At 49.7% G+C, this 13,275-nt stretch overlaps 2 protein-coding genes across 2 annotated transcripts; one reads left to right on the forward strand and one right to left on the reverse strand.

Annotated features, from left to right (window-relative positions):
• Nucleotides 1–523: 523 nt before the first annotated feature.
• Nucleotides 524–6,455, forward strand: KY384_007412 (uncharacterized protein; the record flags this gene model as incomplete). Its single annotated transcript, XM_044815903.1, has 2 exons — nucleotides 524–6,122; nucleotides 6,442–6,455. The coding sequence occupies 2 exons, from the start codon at nucleotides 524–526 to the stop codon at nucleotides 6,453–6,455; spliced, it is 5,613 nt and encodes a 1,870-aa protein (XP_044667777.1).
• A 1,892-nt stretch (nucleotides 6,456–8,347) lies between these two features.
• KY384_007413 (uncharacterized protein) lies at nucleotides 8,348–9,343 on the reverse strand (the record flags this gene model as incomplete). The annotated part of the gene is made up of 1 exon (XM_044815904.1): nucleotides 8,348–9,343. One exon carries the CDS (start codon nucleotides 9,341–9,343, stop codon nucleotides 8,348–8,350), a length of 996 nt encoding a protein of 331 aa, XP_044667778.1.
• Nucleotides 9,344–13,275: the final 3,932 nt, after the last annotated feature.

The following is a 13,275-nucleotide window of genomic DNA, read 5'->3' on the forward strand; positions in this document are numbered from 1 at the left end:
TCTGCTTCTTCCCTTGGCCGAAAAGAGCCTTCCCCGAATACGCACTAGACGGTAAAGGGCGAAGGATGCAGGGGTCACCTCGGGCGGGCTCACGGCAAAAATAGATACTAACCCCCCGTGATCTCGTATCCTTAAATCCGTTAGGCTAGACTGCCATTTTCTGCTCTTGGGATCTGGTGGAGACGAGGGAAGTCCTTATTGATGATACCCTCTCGTTCATGTGCGACATCTTTCGTTGGCATCTAATTGCTCTTTTTTTCATTACCTTCTATCTCCCTCGATACGCTCGTTGAAATCCTAGTGCCCATTCGTTTTGTACCAGCGGCAAAATCGTTGACACGCCAAGACTAAGAACCCCCTGTTTACGAAAACCAACGACGACAGCCTGCCTCCTACTGTCCTTCAACATTGGTGCAGTCGAGCTTTGTCGACCGGAAATTAGTATCCTTTGCACCTGAAATGAGCGTACACGTTGAATAGGTCGCAACCGATCGCCCCTTGGCCCAGGCCACGGACCGCAAATATGGCCCTCAACTCCATCAACGTGCATGGCAACCAACCTTCACACACTCAGCCTTCCCTGCCTGCGTTGCCCGCTCACCTACAATCAGACACACAGCTCACCGCACACTTGGCCAGCCGATTCCATGTCTCCCTACCAGTGGCAAGGCTGTCTTCACGGGCCTTGATCTCGCTCAATACCTATACCTCATCCGCCAAGGGTCCCGATGGAGGGAAAGCAGGAAGTGCGATGGGCGAGGCGGAGGATTTGGCCGGAAGAGCATGGTCAAGACTGGGGCAAAGAGCCGAAAATCAAGCCGTCCTCTTCTTGGGAGAGTCCGGCTCGGGAAAGACAACACTGCGCTCCCACGTCCTCTCCTCAATCTTGTCATTCTCCTCAACGCCTCTTTCGACAAAGCTTTCCCTCGCTGCTTTCGTTTTTGATACGCTCACGACCACAAAATCCGTCACTACACCTACGGCTTCGAAAGCTGGTCTCTTCTACGAGTTGCAGTACGATGCATCATCCATGGCAAATCCGACCCTCATTGGAGGGAAGCTACTCGACCACAGGTTAGAGCGGAGTCGCATTGCTTCCGTTCCGACCGGTGAACGAAGCTTTCATGTACTCTATTACTTACTTGCTGGGACCAGCCAAGCCGAGAAGAGTCACCTAGGCCTCGACAATCCAGGCATCGTCGCTGAGAGCGGCGTAGCAAATCGCACATCTGGAACTATCGGTCATAAGAGGTGGAGATATCTTGGTCACCCTACACAGCTAAAGGTTGGTATCAATGACTCCGAAGGGTTTCAGCATTTCAAGACAGCCTTGAGAAAGCTCGAGTTTCCACGAGGTGACATCGCCGAAATATGCCAGATATTAGCAAGCATCATGCACATTGGGCAATTGGAATTTACGACAAGCGAAGCAACTATGCCGGCAGCAGATGAGAGTGGGGGCTACTCGCATGAGGGAGGCGAAACGGTCACGGTCGTGAAGAATCGAGAAGTTCTCAGCATTATTGCTGCTTTCTTAGGCCTAAGCGCCCAGGATCTTGAACAGAGCTTGGGCTATAAGACCAAAACAATCGCTCGCGAAAGAGTGACAGTGATGCTGGACCCAAAAGGTGCACGTGAAAATGCGGATGAACTTGCGCGAACATTGTATTCGCTGCTCGTGGCTTTTATATTCGAGCAAACAAATCAACGGATATGCGCCGAAGATGAGTCCGTGGCGAACACGATATCCCTGGTTGATTTTCCTGGTTTCGCCCAATCTTCTGTCACAGGCTCATCCCTTGATCAGCTCTTAAATAATGCAGCCACAGAGCAAATGTACAACTTTGCTTTGCAGAGCTTCTTTGAAAACAAATCGGATCTCCTAGAAAGTGAAGATGTGACCGTGCCCGCAACAAGCTATTTCGACAACTCGGATGCTACTCGAGCGCTCATGAAGCACAACAATGGCTTGCTCAGCATACTCAGCGATCAAAGCCGTAGGGGCAGGACTGATCACCAATTCCTCGAGAGCATCCGAAAGCGCTTTGAGAATAAGAACCCCGCTATCGCAGTTGGTAGTGCAACCACCAAAATGCCTGGCACTAATTTTATGGTGCAAAATAATGAGGCTACCTTCACTGTCCGTCATTTCGCTGGGGAAGTCGACTATCCGATCAATGGACTAGTCGAGGAGAATGGCGAGGTTGTGCCTGGGGATTTGATGAATCTAATCAATTCCACGAAGAGCGACTTCATACGTCAACTTTTTGGACAAGACGCACTGCATACTGTAATGCACCCTAATGAGAAGACCGCTGTCATGCAAGCGCAGGTCAGCTCTAAGCCTCTACGCATGCCCAGCATGGCCAGACGACGACCTGAAAGACCTGGACGGCTTGGTGCGCAACGTATGAGCACTAATTACTCCAACGAGGACGAACTGGACACATCGCCAGGCGAAACTCGCAAAAGAAGTGCCGATAATCGGAAGGGAAATCGTCTCGTTGGGATTGACCAAGGTGCCTCTGGTCAATTCCTATCGTCTCTAGACAACATTATTCAATCCATTTCCTCGCCAAATACGAATTCTTACTTCATCTTTTGCCTGAAGCCGAATGATCGCCGGATTGCCAACCAATTTGACAGCAAATGTGTCCGGACCCAAATTCAAACCTTTGGTATTGCCGAGATCAGCCAGCGGCTGAGGAATGCAGACTTCAGTTTGTTCCTTCCATTTGGTGAATTCCTTGGCTTGACTGAGGCTGAAAATATTATGGTTGCAAGTGAGCGAGAGAAGGCAGAGGCCGTACTGAACGAGAAAAGATGGCCTGGAAATGAAGCACGCATTGGAACGACCGGTGTCTTCTTAAGCGAAAGGATCTGGGCCTCGATAGCCAAAGAAAGCGGTAAAGCACTTACTAACGACCGAGGACGCTTCTTTGATACTGATTTGAGTGACATTGGAGACGACGGTCTTACGCCCATGGAAAGCCGGGGCGTGACAGGGTCTAGAACCAATCTTCTCGCACCTTCCAAATCCCCTACGCCGGGAGCATACATATACGGTGATGAAGGCAAGCATGGTGAATATCTCAGTGGACGAGAAGTTGACGGCCGCTCCGATGCTGGTGCCTCAGCTTTCAACTCTGGCGACATGTTTCAGAATCTTGAAACTCGGGAGCAGATGGCAGAGAAAGGCAATAAGAAAAAGTTAGAGGAAGTTGACGAAGTCAAGACCACGGGCAGTCGCAAACGCTGGCTCGCTATCGTGTGGCTATTGACATTCTACATTCCAGACTTTCTCATCAAATGGACTGGCCGAATGAAACGAAAGGATATCAGGACGGCCTGGAGAGAGAAGTTTGCCATCAACCTTATCATATGGTTGAGTTGTCTCTTCGTCTGCTTCTTCATTGTGATCTTTCCGCAGATCATTTGCCCGAAGCAGCATGTTTATTCGGCTTCCGAACTATCTAGCCACGATGGAAAGAAGGGGCACAGCTCTTTCGTCGCGATTCGTGGAGAAGTCTACGATCTGGGCGCCTTTATGCCAAGCCACTACCCCAAGATCATTCCACAATCGGCTTTGAAGAAGTATGCTGGTCTAGATGCCACAAGCCTCTTCCCTGTCCAGGTCTCTGCGCTATGCAACGGCAAGGATGGTAGCGTCGATCCTAGCGTCCAGCTGGGGTACACACCTACCAATGTAACGGGTTCTCCAACAGCGAACAGTGCTATAGACCTGAATGCCAAATATCACGATTTTAGATACTATACGAACGACTCGCGGCCCGACTGGTGGTGGGAGCAAAAGCAAGTGCTGCGCTATAATTACAAAAAAGGTGATGTTGGTTACACACCATCATATATCCATACACTGGCTTCCAAGAAACAATACAATATTGGCATCATCAACGGCAAGGTCTACGACATGACAGCCTACAGCAAAGGTAATGGGCGGGCAGAAGCTCCTCAAGGTCAAAGTCCACCAAAAGACGTTGACACCCAGTTCATGGACCCAATCGTGACGGCACTGTTTTCTCAAGGTTCTGGCCGAGATCTCACCAAAGACTGGCAGAATATCCAGCTTGGCCCAGATGTGAAGAGACGAATGGAGATCTGTCTCGACAACCTGTTCTACGTCGGAAAATCGGATACAAGGAATTCACCACAATGCAAATTCTCTCAGTACATCCTACTTGCCATTTCGATCCTCCTGGTTAGTGTCATCGGTTTCAAGTTCTTTGCTGCATTACAATTTGGAAAGAAGAACCTGCCGGAAAATCTCGATAAGTTCGTGATCTGCCAGGTCCCAGCCTACACTGAAGATGAGGACTCACTCCGTCGTGCCATTGATTCAGCCGCACGCATGAAGTACGATGATAAACGCAAGCTTCTTGTCATCGTTTGCGATGGTATGATCATTGGCCAGGGTAATGACCGGCCTACGCCCCGCATCGTGCTCGATATCCTCGGTGTCTCGGAAACTGTCGATCCTGAACCTCTCAGCTTTGAAAGTTTGGGTGAGGGAATGAAGCAACACAACATGGGCAAAGTGTATTCCGGCCTATACGAGGTGCAAGGTCATATTGTTCCATTCCTGGTGGTGGTCAAGATAGGCAAGCCTTCTGAAGTCTCTCGACCTGGGAACCGAGGCAAACGTGACTCGCAGATGGTGATCATGCGGTTCCTAAATCGTGTACACTACAACCATGCAATGAGCCCTCTGGAACTGGAAATGCATCACCAAATACGAAACATCATTGGAGTCAACCCGACCTTCTATGAGTTCATGTTACAGATTGATGCCGACACGGTCGTGGCACCAGACTCTGCCTCTCGAATGGTGGCTGCTTTCCTGCACGACACTCGCTTGATCGGCATATGCGGAGAAACAGCCTTATCAAACGCTAAATCTTCGCTCACCACCATGATCCAAGTATACGAATACTACATATCTCATAACCTGACAAAGGCGTTTGAATCCCTTTTCGGCTCTGTGACCTGTCTCCCGGGATGCTTCACCATGTATCGCATCAGAGCTGCCGAGACAGGAAAGCCACTCTTCGTCAGCCGGGAGATTATCGAATCGTATTCGCAAGTCCGTGTCGACACTCTGCACATGAAGAACCTCCTTCATCTTGGTGAGGATCGTTTCCTGACTACTCTTCTCCTCAAGCATCACCCAAAGTACAAGACCAAATACACTTTCCATGCTCACGCTTGGACTATTGCACCCGACAGCTTCAAGGTTTTCTTGTCTCAGCGTCGGAGATGGATAAACTCGACGGTCCACAACCTTGTCGAATTGATCCCACTCCAACAATTGTGCGGCTTCTGCTGCTTCAGTATGAGGTTTGTCGTTTTCTTGGATTTGCTGTCTACCGTTGTTCAGCCGACGGTAGTAGCATACCTTACCTATCTCATTGTGGTAGTCTCTTTGAATAGCACAGTCATCCCGTTGATGGCGTTTGTCCTCCTTGGCGCCATCTATGGTTTGCAAGCGATTATCTTCATTCTCCGGCGGAAGTGGGAGATGATAGGATGGATGATCATCTATATCATAGCTATACCAGTCTTTTCCCTGGGTTTGCCACTGTACTCATTCTGGCATATGGACGACTTCTCATGGGGTAATACCCGTGTCGTTACTGGTGAGAAAGGCCGCCAAATCGTCATCTCCGATGAAGGCAAGTTCGATCCAAACAGCATTCCGAAGAAGAAGTGGGAAGAGTATCAAGCGGAGCTGTGGGATGCTCAAACCCAACGAGACGACAAGTCGGAGATATCAGGTTACTCGTACCAGACCAAGTCACGCTACGCTGGCTCAGATTACGGGTACCCACCTTCGAGGCCAATGTCTCAGATGGAAATACCAAGATATGGCTCGCGGCTGTCACTTGCACCGTCGGAGATGGGATTGGCGAATGCGCAGATGAGCAAAGAGGGCGTCATGATGTCCGAATTTGCTGAATTGCCTAGTGACGATGCAATTTTGGCCGAGATTAGGGATATACTAAGGACCGCTGACTTAATGTCCGTGACGAAGAAAAGTATCAAGCTAGAGTTGGAAGGTAGATTTGGTCTCAACTTGGATGCGAAGAGGGCATATATTGGTTCCGGTAAGTCTTTCCCCCTGCATACGATGAAGGCTCTTGTTAACACAATCACAGCTACCGAAGCTATTCTATCTGGTCAGTTGTAATTGAACAAATCTCTTGTAAGGATAATGAGGCGGATGCATGGCTAGGGAAGCATAGGGTTAGGCGTTTTTATAACGCAAGTAATGGATCAAAAGCGACGGACATAATTAGCGTGCATTCACTGGACACTCTTGGGTTATCAAAAACATAGCAGCAGGGACATATGACTCAGTAGATAGGTGTATGCAAGTTATTTCCACCTTGTAGTGATTTCGATTTGATGGTACATCACGTACAGACGTCATTGACTAAGTAGCGCCTGTTCTTTCCTAGCTAGTATCATACTTTCAACTCTATGAACCTGGCCCTAAAAAGCTAACAAGATAAATGCAACAAAAGTCTCTATACAAGTAGTATTCAAGAGTAAATAAGAAGTAACTTACCACGCAAAGTTCTTGTCATAATTGGCGACACCAAGAAGATAATGGGCTTGTGAAGCATTCCAAGACCCAGATTTTCTCTCGAGGCCTCGAAATCGTCGGCAAATCGTCTATCACGATTATTTGACAAGCAAATGCGATCGGTCATATCGAAGTCGATCAAATTACTCGCAAGGCGTAGTACATGTATTCTCTGCCAAATAGATCTTCACACCGCACCCTCTTGCATCCAGCAACAAACCATGGCATATTACCGACCAAGCCGCAGCAGACACGCCCCAGGTCCAATGTCAGAGGATGCCCAATATTGCCGTACTTGTGGCCGAATCATGTGTAAGTCAGATCATCCCCAGAAGGATCCAATCATCTGCCCCCCATTCCTTCTTTCGCTCAAAATAATCAATACTCCATTTCGATCTATTCTACATCACACTCAACAAAAACCTCCTGAAATTATTCCCAAAACTTCAGTTCTCACACGTCACCTACATCACCCCACACAATCACCGTCTCTCCAAATCCACCCAGCCATATTCAGGCATCCTCCCCACCTTCCTCTTTCCCCCAGTCCAACTCTCAATCCACACCCCCAACCCCAATCCCAATCCCATACTCACTTCTCTCCCATCTAGCTTCCCACATGACCTCTCCCTCCCGAGTCTACTGCTCCGACCGCTGCCGCCACACCAAGCCCCCACAGCCCAACAGCCCCTCCGCCCGTCTCAGTCTCGAACACCAGATCGAAGCGGCCTTCATCTCCGCTCTAGACGACGGCCTTCCCGCCGGACTCAGCCATAATGCCGCCTCGTCCAACGGTAATGGTAAATTCGGCAGCGCCGGGACTGGGCCGGGGAAGGGAAAGGGTGCAGGGTCAGGGAAGAAAGTGGTGATCTGCAGCACCATCGAAGCGCTGATATTCCCTCCCACCTCTCCGCCACAACCGCCGCTGCCGGCATCATCAGAGGCAAAAGCGGCATCCGCGCCAGTGACACAGGGAGGAAATGACGCCGACGTAGATGACAGCACAGCCCGCGAGGACAGCAACGGAGGTGATGAACCAGTCAAGTCAACACCCGACAAGCAAGCAGAAGGCATGCGACGCGCCAAGCAGCGGGAGATGGTCAGACAGGCAGCGAGGCGGCTGGTGGCTTTTGGTGTACCCGAGGGTAAAGGTGGGAAGTGGCGGAGCAGTCGCGGAAATGAGGAGGGATGGGAAAGGGAGAGAGGGGTGGAAGCTGTGCAGGAGGGTAGAGTTGTTGAAGCTTCGTTCGCGAAGGGGGAGTGGGGCGTGCGGTGGAAGGAGTGAGGAGTAGGGTCTTGCTATCGACGATGCTGCTGCGCAGATGACTTCTCATAAGCTGCGTACACTTGGGCAATCCATGTTTAGGTTATACTCAACACATTTGCTTCTACAGCGCCATTGGACGCAACGTTGAGTGGGTCAGGATTAGTGTTGGATGCATTCAGGAAAAGTCGTGTAAAATTACGCTGCAAATTGTTGTCTGTATTAATCTATCCAGAGTGGGGTCCCAAATATTGAGGGTTTTTGTTCGATAATGGTGCTCTTTGGGGGAAGTAGTAGATCTAGAGGTGATAGAATGGGACGTAGATACGTTTGGAGGCAGGGCATGAATATGGTTTGGGTGTGCATGACCATAGTTCAAGAAGTGGTGCTCTCGCTAAGTCTGCTCAAACCCTTCGTAACAGCGCGCCAGAGCGCAGTATATCATTACCTTCGTAAGTCTTACCGTAGCAGCTTCCCGTTCATGCATCAAGCCTACCGATCCCATCCTCACCTTTCTCCTCCTTCCCGTTCTTCCCAGTTGAACTTTTGCTGCTCCTCTTGGAGCTCCACCTTGTGAGCTTACTCGGCGATGGTGAGCTTGAACGTTTTCTTTCTGATGGCGCTGAGTTCTCATCGCCGCCATCTGAGCTTTTCTGCCCCCAGCCTTTCCTTCTCTCGGATGCCCAAGCTCCCCAGGAAGAGATGTAGGCGCCGGCTCTCTGCCCCGCGACTTGCACAGACGCTTGGGCTGTGGAGAGGTCTGGTGCGCGACCGGCCAGACGTGATGATGCCGCACTTGCTTTCGATGGTGCAGGTGAGGCATCGCGACTCGCGGCTGCTGAAGATTGAGCTTCGGCTTGGCGTTGGCGATATGCATCACGCTTTGCTTCGATATTGGCTTGAAGGCTGGCAAAGGCGGTAGAAAATCTCTGTTGGCCCACAGCGAGATGCTTGTTCAGTGCTTCCTTACCAGTCGAAAATCTTTCGTCAAGGTGCAGAGTTTGGATGTGCTGGTTTACACGTCTTTGAACGTCCTCGATTGTGAGATTACCCGCTGTTGGATGCCGAGGCTCCACGATGTCGAAGAGATGGGAGTCGGTAGTCTTGTTGAAGAGTGAGAAATTGGGCGTCTTCTTCCATGCTTCGATCCAGTCTAAGCCAAAATCAGTCGTCGGATCGCCCTCAATTCCGCGCATTGGAGGGCTCTCAGGTTTTTGGAGGTATTGATGGTATTTTACAGCCGAAAGAAGTGCAAGGAGATACTCTTCGAACTGAAGACGAATGAAGTCCTCGGAGCCCATATAGCCCATGGTACTAGGTCGATCGGGGTAGGCTTCATCCCAGCTGTCAATGACTGTTTGAGTCAAGAAATCAATCCACCGCCGATCAGCAACCGACAGACTCAGCGCCGCACGAAGTGATGTTGAGGTAATGCTGACTGAGCTCTCATCTAGCTGCTCAATGTCAGTTGGCATTACTACAGCTACATTGCATGAGTATACGAACGTTTACAATAATTTCGCTATATCTATCTTTTTGTTGCAAGAGCAATGAGTTTGTGGAACCGACGATGTAGGATTTTGTTCCATGGTCAGCGAGTATATCAAGTTGCTGTAATGGTATATATGGGCAGAGTAGAGAACCCTGGAAGAAAGTCAATCGCAGATCCAACCTCGGTGCTGTGCTAGGAAACTTGCCTTTCCGAACCTATCGCGAGCTTTTAGTAATCTTTTCAAGGGCTTTGGAGCAGTAAGGTATGACATACAGCTGCAGTGGCAATCCCATGTACGCCAGGACTAATGAACATTTAGTATTCGCATTCACGGAGTCAGCCACAGGTGTACCAACGTGAGCTTCGGTCGCTAGTCTTCAATGATGTTGAGATAGAAACGGTCCTTTCGTATGAGTCAAACTCGGGATCGGCAGAATCCTCCAATCTCCCGAGAAGACCTGGAACAAGCGATATCAAAGCGAATTGGATCATACACAGCTTCTCGCATCTTGAGCCGAAGAAGAGCATCTGTGACAATGAGAAAGATGGCAAGATCGACGAGTAGTTGTACTACCTTCGGCTGCAAGAGACAGCACTTAAATAAAACGAGTACCTGGTGCCGATACTCGTGTAGTAGCTCTCTGAATGACAGGCCTACCTCTTTCAGAGATGCAAATGAGACATTAATTGGAGTTGCCCACCTAGATATTGCCCATCATCTGCGTCTGGTACTGAGTGCACAAGACTGTCTTGAAATGCCTGGGGCAATATGAGCCACCAGTCAACATTCTTGAGGGTGTGCACTCACCGACCTTCAAGATCTCCACATCAGTGAAGTCCCTGTCAAATATCAGCATGACTCTTGCTCCTTCTTTACGTCGCCTCTCACTTTTGCGCGAACCATGCCCCAGTAACCATGCTCAGCTTCTCTTTCAGTTGCCCGAAGGAACAAGGGCTATCTGCGACCACCACCAGCGCTTTCTGTACAGTGCTCCTGGTGACATCTGCAGGACGATCGAGCAAGTCATTCGCATCCAATTGTCTGGTACACGAAATGCCGAATAGGGACGTCGCAGGGAACCCGGAGGTGGCTTTTCGACGAAGGGTGAAGTATGAGAAGTCTTCCACGGATCTGTCTTGCCCTTAGTGGATTGATTCATGAGCCTTGAGGCTTCGAATGGAATGCAATTACGCATGGGCTCCGTCAGACAGTGCCATGAAAGGGAGGAAAGACCAGCCATTCTTTATAGCTGGATCGGTGTCGTCTTCAATTCCAAACCAGTGCTCTATCTCGGGGCCCCTGAATCGTGTTAGAAAGAGCTGCGATTTTCATGAAGTTGCCGAACCTTGCGTGGTGGAATCCAACGATACAGACAAGAGGGGCAGTCTTTGCCGACGACGCCATGGCTGAAATTCATGAGAGCTTGAGGCGAGGAGAAAGGTTCCAATGACATGCGGCGTGGCAGACAAGCCGTGGAACAATTGAAAGCTTGATGAGGACCAGTCAAATGCCAAGAGATATAAGCGGTGACGGAGAAATGTATGACCGAAGTCAATGAGTGGCCGAGGGGCAACAGTAGTCAGGGAAATTGTATTATTGGGAAGTTGTACGCGTAGGTTTTGGTGCATGTACTTATATCGCAGTCTTTCAGTCCGTTCTGTACCATCACTTTCGTCTGAAGACCAGCTTGCAGCAGACTAATTCACATGTCCACGCCGTTAAAATCGAAACGTAACCCCCTGGTCTGGCTGCCTCTGTCATTGAGCGCTTTGCAATCTCTCAATCCGCTTGTTCGCGTCGTTTAGGGTGGTCTGCAATTCCTTAATCTACTCGTCATTGTCGTTTGCGGATCAGAAAGCTTTGATCTTCGTCGATTTGCCTCTGCACTCTCATGGGCAGAATCAGTATCGACGATGATATGAATGGTTGAGAAGATATCCCATGAGTCGTCAGATAGTACGATAACTTCTATACCTCTGGTTTATATCCAGATTTGTGAAGCTTCCATCAGAAAATGCTTGCCAACTGGATGCCGTCTACCAGCGTCAATGTAGGCAATTTTCCCCTCCAGAAAGTCAAAGCTGAACAGGCGGAAGGTGAAACCGTGGCCGCTGTACTCGTTGCCCCAGTAACAGCGTTGTGCACATCGACCTCCAAGAAATGTTTTCAACCTCAAGATTATGCTCGCCCCATGGTCAATGGTTCCTTCGCACTTTTCCTTTCGTTGGTTTGGCCCTGGAATCAGCTCTACTCCTGCCCCGCCAAGTGCCTTGATGTCCACTGTAGACCTAGACTGATGCCTCAGCATCGAACAATTTCCGTCATGAAGTGCGATATTGCGAGGAAGATGAACGTAGAAAGCGAGAATAGTGTTGCGCCAATCATTTGCAAAGCTTAGCGCGAGAGCGTCGGGGAACTCTGAGTCACCTCAACCATAGAAAGCGGCTCCGAAGCTCTCTTGCCCTCCGGCTAGGGCGATCGCCGGGTAGCTTATGTGGAGAACACGGCAATTCCTGGCCTCAAAGAGATAGAAGCCTTGCTCCACCCCCAGTAATGCTTGCCTTACACTTTCCAGCTGCACAAGCGAGCAGATTATCATGGTACATCCTATCATCACGCTCTGAATCGCTCGAATATCTTATGTTGCTCAATCATGGCGCGGAAACCAGGCGCTAAGGGAATCGATGGACTCGGCGAAACTTGCAAGCGTGGGTGCGGGGGAAGGTGGGAGGGTAGAAGGAAAGTGGAGGCGAGTTTGCAGTCTATACGAGAAGTTAACATTGGACATTCCTGGTTCTCGGAAGATATACCTTCTCGAAAAAGGCCTAGCAAAGTCCACGCAAAAGTTGGGCGCACCCTCAATCAGCTTTCAGTAGTGTATGATATGTTCGACGGTCTCGTCAGCCCTAGTCTTGGCGTCATGTGATAAATTCTATTGCGCTTATGAGGGCCGGACTAAATTTGGTGACTTAGACATAGGTCAGGAAGACCCAACGGTAGTAATGTAACCATTTGCCTGCCTGCGGCGTGGAGCCATAAGTGTTCGTCGTCCAGACAACCATGACGGTAGGAAAAGGCATCGATGGTGACGATTAAATAGGCGCCGTTGCCATCGAACCTTATCCAGCTGAACTTTCTCTGGACATCTGATGCTCTGTCAACAAGAATTCGCACTGTTGAAACAGGGTTTGCACCTTCCGTCGAGCTGTACCATCTCTTCAAGCAGTGTCTCATATGACATCTGTTCCAATAAGCGTGACGGTGCCGTACTTCCTATGGAATGACACGACGTTGCGATGATTGCAGATGTCATTTCTTTGTTGATTCCATGAAAAAGGCGCTCATAATTATGACTCCGCCTGTGCGATTTCTCTGTTATGCGACATTTATGCAGCCTCTAGAAGAGATGAGACACAACTCAGTCAAGACCCAAGGCGTTGTTGTTGACCGCTTGGCGACAGTCAAAGAATAGAGCCAAGGAGGCAGTACTCAAGACTGAAGCCATTGTTGTTGACCGCTTAGCGACTGTCTGAGAGTAGAGCCAAGCAGGCAATACTAAAGACCGGAGCTTTTATTGTTGACTATTTGGCAACCGTCTAAAGTAGAGCCAAGGAGGCAGTACTCAAGACTGAAGCCATTGTTGCTGACCGTTTGGCGACTGTCTGAAGTAGAGCCAAGCAGGCAATACTGAAGACCGGAGCCTTTATTTGCTGACCGTTTGGCGACTGTCTAAGAGTAGAGCCAAGCAGGCAATACTCAGGACCGAAGCCATTGATGCTGATTAGGCGACTGTCTGAAGTAGAGCCAAGGAGGCAGTACTCATGTCTGAGGCCGTCGTAGTCGAGGAGCAGCGGAGTTTGTGAGGGTGACGAAATTTGAGAATTCGCGCCAAGGTTTTGGACGATACTCTATTC

Source organism: Bacidia gigantensis (genome assembly GCF_019456465.1).
Source record: "Bacidia gigantensis strain McMullin 20006 chromosome Unknown contig_255, whole genome shotgun sequence".
Lineage (NCBI taxonomy): Eukaryota > Fungi > Ascomycota > Lecanoromycetes > Lecanorales > Ramalinaceae > Bacidia > Bacidia gigantensis.